This window comes from Vollenhovia emeryi, unplaced genomic scaffold (assembly GCF_000949405.1).
Source record: "Vollenhovia emeryi isolate VEMERY1.0 unplaced genomic scaffold, V.emery_V1.0 DF939355.1, whole genome shotgun sequence".
Classification (NCBI taxonomy): Eukaryota; Metazoa; Arthropoda; class Insecta; order Hymenoptera; family Formicidae; genus Vollenhovia; species Vollenhovia emeryi.
This window is the reverse complement of record NW_011967011.1, coordinates 75,766-92,349: the sequence shown is the minus strand read 5'-3', so window position 1 is coordinate 92,349 and position 16,584 is coordinate 75,766. Positions and strand designations below refer to the sequence as shown.

The 16,584-nt window shown below is 29.7% G+C and overlaps 5 protein-coding genes and 1 long non-coding RNA gene across 13 annotated transcripts in view; 5 read left to right on the top strand and 1 right to left on the bottom strand.

Annotated features, from left to right (window-relative positions):
- LOC105558322 overlaps positions 1–462 on the top strand; it is a 4,699-nt gene extending 4,237 nt beyond the window's left edge. For both annotated transcript variants that reach the window (XM_012005934.1, XM_012005933.1), the window contains exons 5-6: positions 30–162; positions 255–462. In XM_012005934.1, coding sequence (XP_011861324.1) covers positions 30–162; positions 255–329 — 208 coding nt within the window. In that variant the 3' untranslated portion in view covers positions 330–462. The remainder of the gene's footprint in view (positions 1–29; positions 163–254) is intronic.
- A 779-nt stretch (positions 463–1,241) lies between these two features.
- LOC105558321 lies at positions 1,242–5,404 on the top strand. Of its 2 annotated transcripts, XR_001008664.1 has the most exons (9): positions 1,242–1,502; positions 1,860–1,931; positions 2,093–2,210; positions 2,455–2,716; positions 3,040–3,244; positions 3,743–3,888; positions 4,088–4,217; positions 4,812–4,954; positions 5,372–5,404. XR_001008664.1 is itself a non-coding variant. In XM_012005932.1 (8 exons), exons 1-8 carry the CDS (start codon positions 1,335–1,337, stop codon positions 4,860–4,862), a joined length of 1,152 nt encoding a protein of 383 aa, XP_011861322.1. In that variant the 5' UTR covers positions 1,242–1,334; the 3' UTR covers positions 4,863–4,977. The 2 variants fall into 2 exon arrangements, 1 of the variants encoding a protein (XP_011861322.1); XM_012005932.1 differs by lacking the exon at positions 5,372–5,404 and having other exon boundaries at positions 4,812–4,977.
- Positions 5,405–6,193: 789 nt separating this feature from the next.
- Positions 6,194–9,199, top strand: LOC105558316 (odorant receptor 67c-like). Of its 2 annotated transcripts, XM_012005920.1 has the most exons (9): positions 6,194–6,455; positions 6,658–6,777; positions 6,852–6,969; positions 7,308–7,569; positions 8,022–8,135; positions 8,288–8,378; positions 8,459–8,601; positions 8,711–8,843; positions 8,922–9,199. In XM_012005920.1, exons 1-9 carry the CDS (start codon positions 6,291–6,293, stop codon positions 8,970–8,972), a joined length of 1,197 nt encoding a protein of 398 aa, XP_011861310.1. In that variant the 5' UTR covers positions 6,194–6,290; the 3' UTR covers positions 8,973–9,199. The 2 variants fall into 2 exon arrangements, with proteins under 2 accessions (XP_011861310.1, XP_011861311.1); XM_012005921.1 differs by lacking the exons at positions 8,711–8,843; positions 8,922–9,199 and having other exon boundaries at positions 8,338–8,378; positions 8,459–8,539.
- LOC105558315 lies at positions 6,698–7,424 on the bottom strand. The gene is made up of 3 exons (XR_001008663.1): positions 7,345–7,424; positions 7,077–7,202; positions 6,698–6,831 (listed from the first exon to the last, which is right to left on the bottom strand). It is a non-coding gene; the product is annotated as an uncharacterized LOC105558315 (long non-coding RNA).
- Positions 9,200–9,954: 755 nt separating the features above from the next.
- LOC105558318 lies at positions 9,955–14,997 on the top strand. 3 transcript variants are annotated; one of them, XM_012005923.1, is made up of 9 exons: positions 9,955–10,395; positions 12,697–12,816; positions 12,938–13,016; positions 13,233–13,494; positions 13,612–13,722; positions 13,824–13,914; positions 14,088–14,233; positions 14,640–14,772; positions 14,848–14,997. In XM_012005923.1, the coding sequence occupies exons 1-9, from the start codon at positions 10,255–10,257 to the stop codon at positions 14,896–14,898; spliced, it is 1,134 nt and encodes a 377-aa protein (XP_011861313.1). In that variant the 5' UTR covers positions 9,955–10,254; the 3' UTR covers positions 14,899–14,997. The 3 variants fall into 3 exon arrangements, with proteins under 3 accessions (XP_011861313.1, XP_011861314.1, XP_011861312.1); XM_012005924.1 differs by having other exon boundaries at positions 12,935–13,016; positions 13,284–13,494; XM_012005922.1 differs by having other exon boundaries at positions 12,935–13,016.
- Positions 14,998–15,622: 625 nt separating this feature from the next.
- Positions 15,623–16,584, top strand: part of LOC105558319 (odorant receptor 49b-like) — a 5,456-nt gene continuing 4,494 nt past the window's right edge. For all 3 annotated transcript variants that reach the window (XM_012005927.1, XM_012005928.1, XM_012005926.1), the window contains exons 1-2: positions 15,623–15,947; positions 16,025–16,144. In XM_012005927.1, coding sequence (XP_011861317.1) covers positions 15,807–15,947; positions 16,025–16,144 — 261 coding nt within the window. In that variant the 5' untranslated portion in view covers positions 15,623–15,806. The remainder of the gene's footprint in view (positions 15,948–16,024; positions 16,145–16,584) is intronic.

The following is a 16,584-nucleotide window of genomic DNA, read 5'->3' as shown; positions in this document are numbered from 1 at the left end:
CTTAATAGTAGTTCTATAAAAATTTATAGATATAACTCAATGTGGTACGTAGCACCGCTCCGAGTTCAGAAATTAATATTGTTCTTACTACAATATGGCACAAAAAATTTTACCATTATCCTTGGTGGAATTTACGTCGGTTCATTAGAAGGTTTTGCCACGGTAATGAACGTCGGTAATAAACTGATGTCAATGTAAAGTTAATTCTCTCTCATCTGTGTATATAAACATAAATAAAGAATGTATATTTTTAGATTCTAAGTACATCTTTATCCTATTTCATGGTAATGTATTCTACACAATTGAGAGATAAACAAATGGAGAAATAAGTATTTTGAAATCACTAAAAGAAATAAAACACAAAACTCATATTATGATATTGAAATAAAAAAATACTATAATTTTTTATCAGCGCTCCTACAGAATTTTGTGTTCAAATACTATAAGTGTTGTAAACCGAGCAGGTAGAGTATTGCGCGAAAATTTTAAGATTAGGAATAGAAGAAAAAGTAAAAATAAAAATTATATTTTTCTTTAATTTTGAGAAAACGTGAAAATAATTAAATGTAAGTCACTTTAATTAGCGCAATTAATCAAAATTCAATTGCAGTAGAACAAACATTTTTTTATATATTATTTAGTTATACAAGAATATAAAATTCAGCTCTGCTGGAGCAGTTATTTTTTATTTTACTATATGTATGTATAATTATCTCTATAATTCTTACCTCTTTAATACTTTTCAGCAACAATTATAAACCTTGTGTCATCTGTTTACTTTTTTATACTAATAAATGATATTATTGTGAAAGCTTCTTTTACTAAAGTTACTTTACTAATATCTTTATATATAAAGTTATCTCTAAATGTAATTATAATGATAATAAAGATATTATAGCAACTACAGTGATGCTATTTAGAAGTTTCAAAAGTCAGAGATGTATAGCACTTAACGATTGAAATCATACTGACTATAAGTCCTGAAAGTCTAGCGGCAATTTCGCCTGCTCTTGCGTCAAGAATGAGAATATATGAACGTGCAATAAAAGCATGTTCAATATCTGTACGAAGAAAATAATTTGATAATTTTCTTCTAAAGGGAAAATAATGGTAATTGATCCAATTGATATTTGTATTGCAACATTAGTTACAATAGGTGTAAATGTTAAATTATATATTCTGTCACTCATGTTCTGAAGAAGAAATTTTTTTCTTTCTATGACTCCAAGAAATTTAAAAGAAAAAGTAATAAAGATGTTTAACATTCTATTCTATTATTCTAAGCATATTACTCTAAGGCGGGGAAGGAGGAGGGGATAAAGAGTCCAGTTCATATGTTGTTCACCTTTCGAAGAGAAATGACATCGTTTGTAGATCAATACTACAACATTAATCGGAAGTTTTTGACGATTGTTGGATTGTGGCCATATCAAAAATGGAGATCCCGAATTTTCCAAATTACGTTATTCCCTTGCGTGCTCATGGCTTTTCTAATTGCTCAGGTTCGCTTGCATTGGCTCTAATTCGATTTCACAATTATTACATTGCTTTACATATTTAAAATATTTATTGTATGCATATATACATACATACACATTTCTTAAGATTAAACAATTACACTTCATAATTAACAACGTAGAGTAATGAGAATTTGCATTAATTATTTTAATTGCATCATTTTTTTAAATGTTGACAAATATAGTAACATTATTAAATAAGTATTGCATTAATTTTATTTTTTATTTCAAATTATATTAATAGCTGTTATCAAAAGACATATTGTTTACCGTTTAAATTAATATCATTTACAGTTAGCAACATTCATCACATCAGAATTCAGTGTAAATATTATGTTAAAGGTTCTCGCGCAAGCATTTCCTTGTTTTATATATTTCTTAACGTATATCGCCTTTGTTTGGAATCATAAAGAAGTAAGTACACAATTCTAAAAATCCACAAAAATATATGCGTACATATCACATTTAATATTCAATTTAATAATGAATGTCAATTTATCATTAAATTGAATATGTATCCCTCATTGTGGTTTTCGATGTTATTATACACATTCATAGATTATTCGAAAGTATAGATGAAAATCTCGTACGAGCGAGTTTATTATGAATGGATGATAGTAAAAGCTGCAGATGAAATCGATATATTAAAAAAATACGCCGAATTTTCCAAGCAATTCGCGGTGATAACGACGGGTAAAAAGATTAACAATCTAATTATTTTTTATTTTTTGTTTTTGCATGAATTTATCACTAAAATCGAGATTAACATTGCAATTTTTAATTTTTTGTAGAAAATGGAATAATAAGTAAATTTATGCTATCGCATTATATAAATATATTGGAATAGAATAAAGTTTTAATATAATAAGCAAAATTTGAAGACATGATTATCTTATAACAAGAGCGTAATTTATATATGTCTTATTATATTTTATAGTGCTGCTACTATTGTTTCTTAACAGTTTTGGTATCTTTCAATTTCTTCCGGCTTTACTGGACTTTATTACACCGCTTAATGAATCTCGTGAGCATCACTTCACCTTCCTAGCCGAGTATTTTGTCGATCAGGAACGATACTTCTATCCCATTTTAACTCATAGTTTATTCGCCATTTATGTCGGATGTACCGCAGTAGTGTCTACTGGTAGTATGCTTATGGCATTTGTATTGCATATCTGCGCAATGTTGAAAATAGCAAGGTAAAAATTTTAAAAAAATTTGAATTACTAATAGCTTATTTAAGGTGAAAAATCTCTTTCACTGTATACATATACTGATATAGAAAAAATGATTTTATAAAAATTGTCACATAAAATATTCCCTTTGTCATATATTTTATATTGACAAAATTAGTAATACATATGGAAAATGATAATAATCCAAGTATGGTAACGAATATTAATACATATATATGATGAATAAGAAAGATTCTAAAAATCGCAATTAATTGATATACAAATAAATACAACATATTTTCCTAATAAATAAATTATATATGTAAAAATATAATTCATCTTGGCAGTTATCGTCTTGAACATATAAGCGATAATATATCACCAATATCCAAGTCCGAAAAAGATTACATTATGTATGAAAGAATAGTCAGCGCCGTTGACACACATCGCAGAGCACTCGAATTTGCTGAATATCTAGTGACCAGTTTTATGAAATTTTACTTTGTGTTAATTGGTGTAGGTATTTCATCTTTAACCGTTAATATGTTTCAAGTGAGTATATCAGTTTCACGAACAATTGTTCTGTCTTAAACAAGGTGTTGTGTAATATCTGCTTCGCCCCTTATTTACGGATAGAGCAGATTATACGGAGTCGAAAAGTCCTGTACCGTTTTGCAACTTTTGCAATAATTAACGAGTTATTAATTATTAAATATCGCTGTCTTAGCCCAGCCTACCGTCTAATACTCTAATTACTCTAATTCAAACGCGCAGCGAGATACGGCTGTCCCGCGATCGGTGTTACTAGGCGCACGGGGTGTTGTTTATAACACACGGTAACGGCTACGTATGATTATTAACTCGTTTACTTATTATTGCAAAAATTGCAAAATGCTAGAGGACTTTTCGACTCAGTTTAGTCCGCTCTATTCATAACTAATTGTAAGAGGTAAGACGGATATTACATAACACCCTGTATGTAAGAATAATGATAAAATATACATATGGTAAAAATTAAAATTTCTTTGTGAAACAATATCTGTGTTACAGCTTCTGCAATTTATGATGGTTTCAAACGATACAAACGGAATGTTAGCATGCGCTCTGTTAATTATCGCTCATTTCATTTATATGTTTATGGGGAACTTTGCCGGCCAAATAATCACAGATCATAATACCAATATTTTTTACAAAACGTATGTAAATGTAATATCTAATGCAATAATCCAACGATTATAGCGTAAAAATAGTGCAAATTTCAAAACATCTCTCTTGTTTATATACTTAAACATCCAATGTAACTGTACAAGTGAAAAGTAGCATTTATTTATTACAAATATTACAATATTTATATTTCGTGTGATCAATTGAAGTATATTAATCATTAACACCTAGGTATACGCAATGGTACACGGTTTCGTTACGAACACAAAGGATGCTGCTTTTTGTAATGCAGAGAAGTATGAAAAATTACTATTGTGAAATTGGTGGTGTTTTCGCTGCTTCTCTAGAAGGCTTTGCCACGGTAATGTACTCATAATAAACGCACAAACACACACACACACACACACGCGCACACGCACACGCACACGCACACGCACACACATATACACACACGCACGTGTACGTTGCAAATACCTATTGACCAGCAACCTCTATGTAAAGCCAATGCTGGCAGTAAACATTATTTTTCAAGAAAGTATATGGTTGGCTCCAAAGTCATGTAACTTGGTCAGAAAGAATTATAGATAAATTTTTAAAAAGCGTTTGGTAAATAATGCATTTTTAACTCATATTTTTCAAGAAACATTTTTTTATCGAGCTTTGGAGCGTCAAATATACGTAATTTCAAGGGACAAAACATTGTGTTCTTTTTTAAAACATAGAAGATGCGAACAGTGAAGATGAGAAAGATTAGAAAACTATCGATAGCATTATTAAAGTAGAAACTTTAAATCGTTTTTTCACTTTATCTACGATCATTTTTCGCCGAGTTTAGTGACTGAACTTAAAAATGGCTAATTTTCAGCTTATAAAAAGTGTTCCCTATTTTGACTGCATATATAGTTTATTGTTTATTTAAAATTACTTTGAGAACATAAATAGATATATATTCTAGTTAATGAGTATGTCACTATCTTACTTCACGATGATTTACTCCACACGATGACCACACAGGGTGCGACTCAGCATTTAGTAGCCCATCGTAGATAATTACACAAGATTCTTGAAGGATCTGATATTCTATTAACGAGCCATTGGGTATGTACCACAATATTTCCAACTTTTACGAAAAAATATTACTCAACAAATTAAAAAGTTTGCTATAACGTCACATCACATGGAGCAAAATATTAATACAACGAATAAAATGAAATATTAACAATGAAAAGGGATCAAACACATTATCGAAATTATGGAATACTTTAGTGTTCAAAATTCAAATGTTTTTAGTTTTGATCTACAAAAACCATTGTTTAAAAAAATAAGTAAATTTGGAAATAAACCTGAGAATTTTATTGAAGTTTTTGTATCTTTTGTTATATTATTTTGGAATTTCAATTATTAACTGAATCAGACATTATACATATACATATACATATCTGAATTTAATAATAAAAATATGCTTGAAAAGTTCGTGATTCCAATATGTAAAATATGTTTTCTTTTTTATTTCAGAAATACATTAACGAAAAATGTATTTACTAATTATTTGTATAAATATACATTTAAATATATGGATTTATTATAATTTTATTTTGCACAAACTGAAAAATAAACAAAGTATCAAGCATCACTTATCATCATTAACTCGTTACATTATTTGATACATTTTCTTAATTTTATCTCAATTCTTAAATTATCAGTATTTATCTAACCATTTCAAACTCTCATTAAATTTATTGCTTGTGACGTGTGGTTTGTATGTGGTTTTATGGTCCACATTCATAATAATTAAAATTCATATAAGATCGAATAGTACTTTACTGATTGAATATTATCGCAACAATAATTTACTTATCGCAAAGAAAAAAACCTTTAACACCGCTACATCTTCTTAGTGTTAGTTGGATTGATTATTTTCTCGATATACTATGTACACATTTTTATAAGTTTTACACTCACGTATACACTCCGTGAGATTGCATATTTTTGCATATTAATATTTTAATAACAATAAGTGAAACAGCAATAAGTATGAATCTCTGTATCGCACATCATGGAAAACACTCGCGTAACAGAACCAATTCGTAGCGCGAAGTTCACAACGTCTCGAGTGACTATGAGGGTGTTGCGTGAAAAACTTTCTGGAAACCCATAGTGCGCCTGCGCCAACGTGAGAAAAAGAAGGGGATGTTATTTCACCCTTACCTTGGGAAAGTTACATCGGACAAACGTAACGTGCAATTTTGATAATTCAATTTCCTGTCTTTTCCTTCGTAAAAACGCGAGCGATCGATGCTCGTCCCCTAACATGGGGCGGTACCACAAACGCTGATGACAATATTTTATAAAAACATCCGGCGAGGGTAGAATACGATTGTATCATTCTAACGGAAAACGTACACCATACGGTGTCTCGACATCGTTTTTTAACATGTTTTCGAATCACGAGGGGACAGACTTCGCCGAGAATCATTATTACAGATTAAATCGAATATTTCTCTCAGCGGTCAGTCTGTGGCCATATCAACACTCAAAATTTACGATAATTAGTCATATCTTCCATTTTACTATAATGGGATCTTTCATGTTTTTTCAGGTAGTAACATTCTTTTCTAGATATTATGTATTATACGAGTACGTATTACCGTTTAATTTTGTACAATTTAGTCTTTTACGCTAGCGTCTCGTACAAAAACATTTAAACTAAATACGCTGGTACCGTAGATTTATATATATATTAAAAAAGAGTGTGCAACTACATCATGGCATACCGTTTCTGATGTCTTCATCACTTTCAGTTATCATCGTTTCTCACGTCACAATTCACCCTGGATCTCTGTATTATGGTACTCTCGTACACCGTACCAGCTTGCTTATATATCCTACAATACTACTCATTTTGTGTTAATCGCAATGGTGTAAGTTAGCCACTATATCCCATCATTTCTTTTCGCTCAACCTTCAGAAGCTATCTGAAATAATTCGACCACAGGTGAAACAAATTTGGGAAAATATGCATAATAGTTGGAGTCTTTTGAAAGATGAAACGGAGCGTAACATAATGCGACAACATTCATCCTCCGGAGAACTATGCACGATACTAGTATCATGTATGAGAATTATAAAAAAAGAGCACATAGCCAACCAGCAACATGTCAAATCTTCCATGCAAATCTTCTTTTAGTATATTATAATTTAGTGAATTATCAATAGCTACTAGTCACTCTGCCTTCCATAAGACACAACACAAGCGTAAAATACTTTATTTCTGAAAGATTTTTAGTTAGCAGCGTACTCGTTATTGTCCTCATTAGCTATTCCTTTCATTTGTGTCTAAAACCTGCTATTATAAATGATTTGCTTAATAAACTATATTACACGAATTAAAAATAACTATTCAGTATTGAATTCAGTACAAAGAATTTTTTATATTTTGACATAATTCTAGTTGGTATCATCATAAGTCTTATTCTGTATGCACTCACTGAACTGTTACCGGTTATTCTTGATTTAATTGTTCCGATTAACGAAACTCGTCCGTACAAGCTCCACGCTTCGATAGAATATTTCGTCGACAAAACAACGTACTTTTATCCAATTATATCCCATTGGATGATTTGCTTGTTTTTCGGTTGCTTTGTATTTATGGCCACATGTACGTTAGAAATGGTATACCTCGAACATATTTGCGGATTGTTAAAAATTGCCAGGTGAGGCTTAACATTTAATATATGTATTTAATAATAAATATAAAATAATAACATTTTGCACACTAACTTTGGAATCCAAATAATATACGTTAAAATTTTCATTTAAAAAGAGATTATTGAATAATTTGAGCAGTATTTTTATTGATTTCGCTTTTAAAGTACACAGCTTGTTTTCTAAACATACTCGTAATAATATGCTTAATGTCAAAGTATTGATATATTTGACAATGAATGGTAACATTTTTTTCTTGCAAGTTATTTATATAATTTTTATACATGTGTATTTATAATGAAATTGATGTAGCAAAACTTTTTTTAATATTATTGTATTTATATTATTATATTTTTTCACTGTTCCATAATTATGGCAACATTGCTAAGAAGAAATATACAATATATATAATAGTATTAATATCAAACTGACAAATAAGAAAACAATTAAATATTTACAGCTATCGTATCGAACGTTCAATTGACAAATATATGTCGAGTAATTCTGCGCAAACAGATCGCGTCGCTCATCGAGACATAATCGCTGCAGTGGATATACACCGAAAAGCCCTCGAGTCGGTATCTTTATATGTGTAATGCATTTTTTGCAAAAATCGGAATATTTATAATATATTGATTTCCTATTTAAAACTATATACGGATGCACTCAACATTCAATATTTTCTTTTTATCTTGATTCTTTTATCTTGATCTTTTATTATTGAAGATGCAGTGAATTTCTGGCAAACAGTTTTATGCCATATTTTTTCTTCTTAGTTGTAGTCGGCGTTGCATCTGCAAGTTTCAATTTATTTCGAGTAAGTTACTTTTTCTAAATTTCTTTTTTTAAACAAATAATCAAGCTATGAATTTATATATACACACACACGATTTTCAGCTGCTTAGAGCAATAATTTTGCGAAATATGTACGAGTTTATCGCATCAATATTATTCCTTGGCTTTCATTTTATATTTATGTTTTTGGGTAATTACTATGGGCAAAAACTTACGGATTGTAATAACAAAATCTTTTATACTACGTGAGTATTTATTGCGATTACATAATCATTCTCATTATTGCCAACTATAAATTAAACATTCTTCAGATTAAATTTTGAAAAACTATGTAAAATAACATTTTATTAATAGATATAATGTACAATGGTATAAGACTCCAGTGAAGGTCCAGAAATTACTATTATTTATAATGCAAAGTACTACAACGCCATATATTATAAATGTCGGCCACTTAATTTTGGCTTCTATCGAAGGTTTTTCTAAGGTAGAGAGAGATAACATTGTATATAAAAGAATCACAAATTTTTATTAATGAAAAGCATTTAACAAATATGTTTTACAGCTCATAAGCATGTCAATGTCTTATTTTACGATAATTTATACTCTGCTATAACGGAAAATGGACAACACGCGTGAATTGCCGATTATAAATTATATGTAGCTGATAAAAATACAAAGTAAATCATTTGCACATGGAAAGAAACACTAATTATTGTAATGTATAAGATAGTTAGTTTGTTTTACGATATTTTATTCTATAAGATAACGAAAACATAACAATCAAATGTATGTGAATATATGTGAGAGAAAAAATAACACCGACACAAATATTCAGATACACAATATTTTATTTCGATTATTACGATTATTAAAAATAAATAGAATTGATTGTCTTAATTAGCATTTTAATTCTGTTCTACTTGAATAAATCCAGAAAATAAAACATATTTTAATTAAATTAAGTGAGTTAATTAAGTGAAAAATTCAATAATATTAAAACTTTGCGATAAAGAAGTAACGAAAATAATTTAATAACAAAGCAGATGTCAAAAACAAAGTAGACATGTGAAAACAGCGCTTGTGAGCTATGAAGAAAATATATCCCAATCAAGACTAGAACTGATTCGTTCTCTCTGTGTCAATAAGTTAATAAAAATATAATTATTAAAAGATCTTGTGATTCAATGTGTACCTCACAAATTATTTCTAGACTTATACGCACCCGTATGTGTCCAATTTTGTCTCGTTTCTTCTCACAATTATTTTAACTCGCATTTACACTCGTAAAAATTCCAAATGGTAGAATGAAATATTGTCAATGATATATTTCATAATTACGTAATGAATCCTTGACAATTTATCGCAGTTCAGTAAAAGATATGTAATATATTGCCAATGTTATTTTATGGGGAAAAGAGAATTCTGTTGAACGGCTGAACGCAGGAATGAATTTCTTTGGCGTTGCGGCGGTAATGCTATGCGAATGCGCTTGCGCCAACTCAGAACAGAACGGGGTACATAATTGCTTATGAAAAATTTCTAGCAAGAAGAGATTTTTTTCTACCGAACATTTACATGACTCATGTTTCCTTCGCATTGTTGATATCTCGCTATATCAGTGATAGCCAATAGAAAAGCTCGATTTTCCTTTTTTTTTCCCATCATGTAAGTATGGAGAATACTTAAATTGCTGCAACTGTCACTCACTCCTCGATGTTGTATCTTCCACTGTCTATCACGCGTCGCGAAGAACCAAGAAAAAATTGGCCTGTGTATTAAAGAAATCAGTACGGCGGAAAAAATACACGAAATAAAATCCGTTTCTCTAAAATCTGCTGTCTGAAATCTGCTCTTACAAATCCGCTCTCCATTCGCATCTCGACTTTCGCAAGAGAATGAACATATTTGACGGTCACTTCAAGTTAAATCAAGATCTTCTGAGGTTTTATGGTTTGTGGCCTTTCGAAAAAACGAAATTTGAGCGTTTTCGTGCAGTATGCTTCTATATATTACTCATTTCTGCAGTGATTATTCAGGTAATTCTAAATTTTCTCTATTACATTTATCTAGTAAGGATACTACAATGGAACTTGTTAACCATTTTAAAACATACGTGTAAACTTTAAACATTGTTCTAAGGAGCCTTGAAAAAAGAGTTGCTCTCAGAAAACTATACACTTATATCAAAATAAGTTCCTCTTTCTTTTATACAGCGTATCACGTAAAAGTGACCAACCGAAACATGGAGGTAGATTGGGTTAAACTGAAGAGGAAAGTCATTTTGCAAAATTCGCAATAGTTACCAAGTAATAAACAAAAACGTTCGTGCAAATAAATGCACGAAAAACGATAGGCCGGACTTGGCAGATAAAATGTTTGTACATAGCCTTAATAATAAAATTAAGAATTCCTCTGTACATACAATTTAATATGCGACGGACAAGTAGCGTGCGACAAGCGACACGCAGCGATCTGACTCCATCTTTCGGTTGGTTACTTTTATGGTAAACATCCCGTATAAATTATATATACATATACATATAGAAATAATAGTAATAATTTATATGGATTAATAAAGGGTGACAAATCAAACATTTGTTAAGTGGTAATTTATGTCTGGAAAATCTTCTGCTATATTGCAATAAAGTTGTATTAAGATGTGTGCTTTCGAATAGGACAGATTTTAAGCTTTTAGATATGCAATAAGTTGTATATTACTTTTATGTTAAAAATAAGGGGAAAAGTAAAAATATTGTATTGATATTAAATTTTATTCAATTTTTTTACTAATCAATATAAAATGAGAGAAACAAAACTATCTGATATGTCATACTCTTATACACATTATAATAAATGTTTAGTTTCTCAAACTTTTATACTACGTCAAATTACATGCAAAATTCGATGCAGTTTGTCAAACAAAATTTCAAGCATTTATCATAATATTGCAAATTTAATAGTTTTGACATTTATTTTAAAAACATGTACAGGTTGTTACGGATAAGGTGTCCATCCGCTCGTATACAAGTAGAGCGGGTTAAACTGAAAAGAAAAGTTATGCACCATTTTGTAAAATTCCTAATAGGTATCAAGTAATTAATTAAAACGTCTGAGCTAATAGGCGCGAGGAAAGCGGTAGGCCGGACTCGGCAGATATTAAATGGCTTATTTGTTTAGTCTTGTAACGGTGAGGAACGAACAGTGAGTATCATCTGAAGCTCACCGCTCACTGCGTGACAACTTTTTTCCGGCGCGTGACAACTTTTTTTCGCTCCACCTTCCGCTATCGAACGTCCACCGTTGCTACGAGACTGAACAAATAAGGCGTGTAACTTGCTTGCCGAGTCCGGCCCACTGCTTTTCATTCGCCCAGATGTTTTTATTTATCACTCGAAAACTATTGCGAATTTTACAAAATGGTACACAACTTTCCTTTTCAGTTAACCCGCTCTACCTGTATGCGAGCGGACGTACACCTTATCTGTAACACTCTGTATATTTCTCGTATAACTGTATTACAATGTAAGCAAAACGACATTACCAGATACAAGTTGCCACTTTTGATGTGAAAAAATGTTCGATTTCTTATTATCTATTAACTCTTACATAATGTTGTTTTAAAAGTGTATATGTATACATACATATAGGGTGTTTGGTAATTACTGTACTCCTTTTCTTAGATAGAAAAGATGATTAAACTGAGTAGAAAAGTTCTCTGCTATTTCGCATTTTTTCAATAATTTAAATAATAAATTAATTAATAAAGATCTGCGAATAAGCGTGCATGCACGCAATTCACTGACGAATGAAAGGACGTAGCGAGGAAGAGACAACCCAGTGTCGCGCGCTGATTGCAGTTGCTATGCGCGCAATGGCACTGGGAGGAGCTTGCGCTTAGCGACAACCAATAGTATGCTAGGCTGTCTATTTCTGCCGAATCGCATAGATGCATTCTTCTTCACGTATCTTTATTAATTAATATTTTCTTTTTGAAACTCGCAAAACGGAAAGACTTTTCTATTCAATTCAATCCGTTCTACCAGCCTAAAAGTGTAATATATTTTTAACTGATCAATTATTTTATTAACTAGTTTATACTTCTAGATTTTCGTTTTTAATACAAAGTTAAGTTTTTGTTAATATGATACATGAGTTTATTAATCGAAATACATCGTTAACTTACAAAGATTACGCAAATAAAAGTATCAATAACGAAAATACAAAAAGCAATAGTGTTATAAAATTAAATATTTTGTATAAACAATAATAAACATGAATAACTGAATTAGTTATATCGTTAAATGCACAATTTAACATAGCGACATGTGTTTTTCTAGCTAGCACAATTTGTTACAGCCGACTTACGTATAAACGTTGTTGTTAAGATTTTGTCGGATTCTTGTTTGTGTTTGATATATGTTATAAACTTCAATATATTTTTATTCAATACTAAGAAAGTAAGTTGAATGGAAATTTTTATTAATAAAGCCAATTTTTATATTTATTTTTGAGACGTAATTTAAAATTCACTTAATACAGCTAAAACAGATACTACAAGAAATTATTAATAATCAGCAGATGTTAACAGATCCGCAGGAAATTAAAATCGTAGAACATTACGTTTACCAAGGAAAAAACATTACAGTTGCGGTAACATGTAATAACATTTAGTTTTATATATAGAGAATGTTAGTATAGTATAATAGTATAGTGTAGAAACTGAACGTATTGTATTATTCAGTTATATGTATTTGTGGTATAATATATTCTTTAACAATGAATAATGTTCTCCAATCTCGCTTAATATATTATAAATGTTTTACTTTAAATAGAAAAAAATGTTATAATGTATAGTATATTTCATATAATTTAGTGCTGCAAATATGTATGGCATGTACATTATTAATGATACAACTGACACCAGATATCCTCGATTTTTTGCGGCCATTAAATGAATCACGTGCGCATTATTTACTACTCCTGAGTGAATACCATATAAACGAAGGAAAACTATTTTATTATATCATCTTGTATAATAGTGTTAGTTACAATATTGGTATTTCGTCGACAATATCCATCAGTTTGATATTTGTACTGAGTGCTTTACACTGCTGCGCAATATTTAAAATTTGCAGGTAAGAAATGGTAAAGAATGTGTAAAAGTTTTAATAATATTTTCTTAGAATGACATACAATAAGAAAATAAATAATCGTACTGCTGGCGAGATTAAACGAAAATTTAATGTCATCAGCTATCGAATACAACATTCTGTAGACAAGAAAGTAATAACGTGCTTTAACAAGAAAAACGAAGTCATCAAAAGAATAATTAAAACAGTAGAACTCCATAAAAATGCACAAAAGTAGGTATTTAAAACTTAATGTGATAAAACTGACTACGTCAGTAGTTTGTCACATTTTATTTTATAATAAAAGTCTCATTGTCCGATTTATTGTTTTCAAGGCTTTTTAAATTGTTGACAACAAGTTTTACACTATCTTTTCTTCTTATAGTAGTGGTAGGCATGTGTTCTTTTGTTTTAAATTTATACAGAGTAAGTAATTGTTTCTCTTTTGCAAAATGTATTTTATAATTGGTGTACAATATTACATAAGTTAATTGTTTTTTTATAGCACTATGATATATGTAAATATGATAGTACGCGTATGCACATATAATAATGTACTTACAATATAATAATAACTTAATTCAGTTTATTATTAATAGCTTCTGTTTGCAATAATAAGCATGGATGATTTCATGGAATTTATGATAGCAACGTGTTATATTATTGGACACGAACTTTATCTTTTTGGAACTACTTTTCTGGGACAATTGATGGTAAACTATGCTGACGAATTATTTATCACAACGTGAGTAACAATCTGTACGTTAACGTAAAAAACCTATGCACAAATATATAAAATCTGTATATATTTTTGTCTAAAATTATTATAAATTAATTTTTTGTACGTACGACCGTAATGTTGCAATTTTTATCTAACTTCTTGTAAAAAAAGAAATCAAAATTATTTACATCTGTCGAATAAATTACATGAATAGTTGAAAATTAATAATTTCAGTTTTTTTTAATTATTTGTCAATAAAACTTTTAAATATACAGTAGTTATAATTTTCCAATATATCAAAGTGCAACTCTTTGTACAACACATGTAATATATGTTTGTCCATTATATTTTTCTGAATTTTTAATTAAATATAAAAAAAATATGTTTTATATATTTTTTATTGTTAACAAATAATATAAATTTTTTTTAGATATATGTCTCTGTGGTACAAGACGCCTGTAAAAGTTCAGAAATTGTTCTTATTTGTCATGCAAATCTCCTCGAAAAGTGTTGTGCCGAATCTTGGCGGTCTATACGTTTCAGTAATGGAAAGCTTTACCTCGGTAGGATAGCGCAAAATAGAGAATGTGATAGCGTCCTTCTACACGTGATCAGTTTCATTAGATTATTTGTTATAGGTCATGAGCACAGCAATTTCCTTTATGATGGTAATTTATTCCATACAGTAGTTTCATAAACTAACGCAGAAAACGTAGCTATTCGTAGTAATATACACATGGAGAAATTTTTCCCTGTAGACTAAAGTAGAAATATTTAATTTAGCTAAATAAGATAATATTATTTGCTATTTATTCATCAATAAATAATATTTTATTTCATTATATGTCGTTTCTTTTACTTGATATTTAAAGGATTATGCACTTAATAAATTCTAGCGAATTCTTTTTATGATATCACTAAGCATAATTTCTTTCTATGTCTTCTACATATAAATATATCTAGATTTGTTCTTTATCGATATTCTGTTTCGCCAGTAAAATGTTCAATTCTTTTTATTTGTAAAATTATATTGCGCATTAAGGAGTGGTTAATGTCATTTACTCGTAAAATATTATTTGTTTATCTTACAAATTGCAAAATATTTTTAATTAGAAAATCTATAATAATTAAAAATGTAATCATTAAACTATCTTTAATTTATTAGTACATCTCTATTTGAAGATTTTTATCTATAATTTTACACTTTTCTACACTAACCAAAATATTAATAAAATAGAATAACACAGTATACAATAGTTCAAACTTGAATGATGGTATCTAACGTTGTTTGTTTTAACTTGGAACATGTCTCATAAATTTTATTTTTATTTTTCCTAAAAAATTATTATGCTGTTGCGTGTTTGGTTAATATAAATTAATTTCCTTTCTCACATGAATACTGAAAAAGATATAGAGAGAATAGATAATCGATCGAGACTTGCCTTGTGCTTTACACGTAACTTTGGATAATTTCGCAATTATTATTATTACTATTATTCGCATCAGTCACGCTACGACTATATCTAGCACTACAAAGAGGGGAGAAAAAGGTTCTCGTTGTAATCGAGCGCATATACGATTTGACATTCATGGAAAGATGACTGTGCTTAAGAGTCGATACTATAATGTTAATCGAATTCTTTTATTGGTATGGGGTTTGTGGCCTTATCAAAATAAATTTCGGTATGCACGGGCCGTGTTTACATTAGGAATATTTGTCGCCTTCGTTGTTTATCAGGTACGCGTTGATCTGACCAAAAAAATATTTCGAAGCTATAATTATTTCATATATTTTCTATAACTGTTTTCTTTTAGTCTATGTTAATGTTTATTGCCGAGTATAATTTTAAGCTAGCATTGAAGATCTGTTCGGATATCTTCCCTGCTATTTTGTGTATACTACAATTCATTGCCTTTTTAATTAAACCGATAGAAGTGAGTCACTTTTTTTCATCTAAATCTTATAAAAATATTAAATTCTAAAAATACTAATAAAATTTCCTTAAAAAACACATGTTATATAAGATATCTGATGTAAAAGTGATCGCCGAACGGACCCCTCGCCCCTATACGTATCGAATCATAAGAGATACTTATACACAAGTAAACCATTTTCCATGCCTACCAAGTCCGGCCTACCGCTTGTCAAGCTTTCAGACGTTTTTGTTTATTACTCAATAACTATTGCGAGCTTTGCAAAATGTTACACGATTTTTCTTTTTAGTCGATCTACTAGTCAATATTTTACCTCAATCTACCTCCTTCTTTCGGTTGGTCACTTTCACATCAGACACTGTAAAAATTAAGTACTTACTGTAATATAATATGATATGATACACATGCACACATATGTACATACCGCATAAATTCCTATC

Bases quoted from the DNA above. Each gene is read 5' to 3' on its own strand.
- LOC105558316 (XM_012005920.1), top strand. From the start codon at position 6,291: ATGTTTTCGAATCACGAGGGGACAGACTTCGCCGAGAATCATTATTAC. The intron at 8,379-8,458 runs GTAAGTTACTTT...CACGATTTTCAG, and splicing joins CAAGTTTCAATTTATTTCGA to CTGCTTAGAGCAATAATTTT. The intron at 8,844-8,921 runs GTAGAGAGAGAT...TATGTTTTACAG, and splicing joins CTATCGAAGGTTTTTCTAAG to CTCATAAGCATGTCAATGTC.
- LOC105558321 (XM_012005932.1), top strand. From the start codon at position 1,335: ATGTTGTTCACCTTTCGAAGAGAAATGACATCGTTTGTAGATCAATAC. The intron at 1,503-1,859 runs GTTCGCTTGCAT...ATTATGTTAAAG, and splicing joins TGGCTTTTCTAATTGCTCAG to GTTCTCGCGCAAGCATTTCC. The intron at 2,717-3,039 runs GTAAAAATTTTA...TCATCTTGGCAG, and splicing joins GCAATGTTGAAAATAGCAAG to TTATCGTCTTGAACATATAA.
- LOC105558318 (XM_012005922.1), top strand. From the start codon at position 10,255: ATGAACATATTTGACGGTCACTTCAAGTTAAATCAAGATCTTCTGAGG. The intron at 13,017-13,232 runs GTAATAACATTT...CATATAATTTAG, and splicing joins CATTACAGTTGCGGTAACAT to TGCTGCAAATATGTATGGCA. The intron at 13,723-13,823 runs GTAGGTATTTAA...ATTGTTTTCAAG, and splicing joins CTCCATAAAAATGCACAAAA to GCTTTTTAAATTGTTGACAA.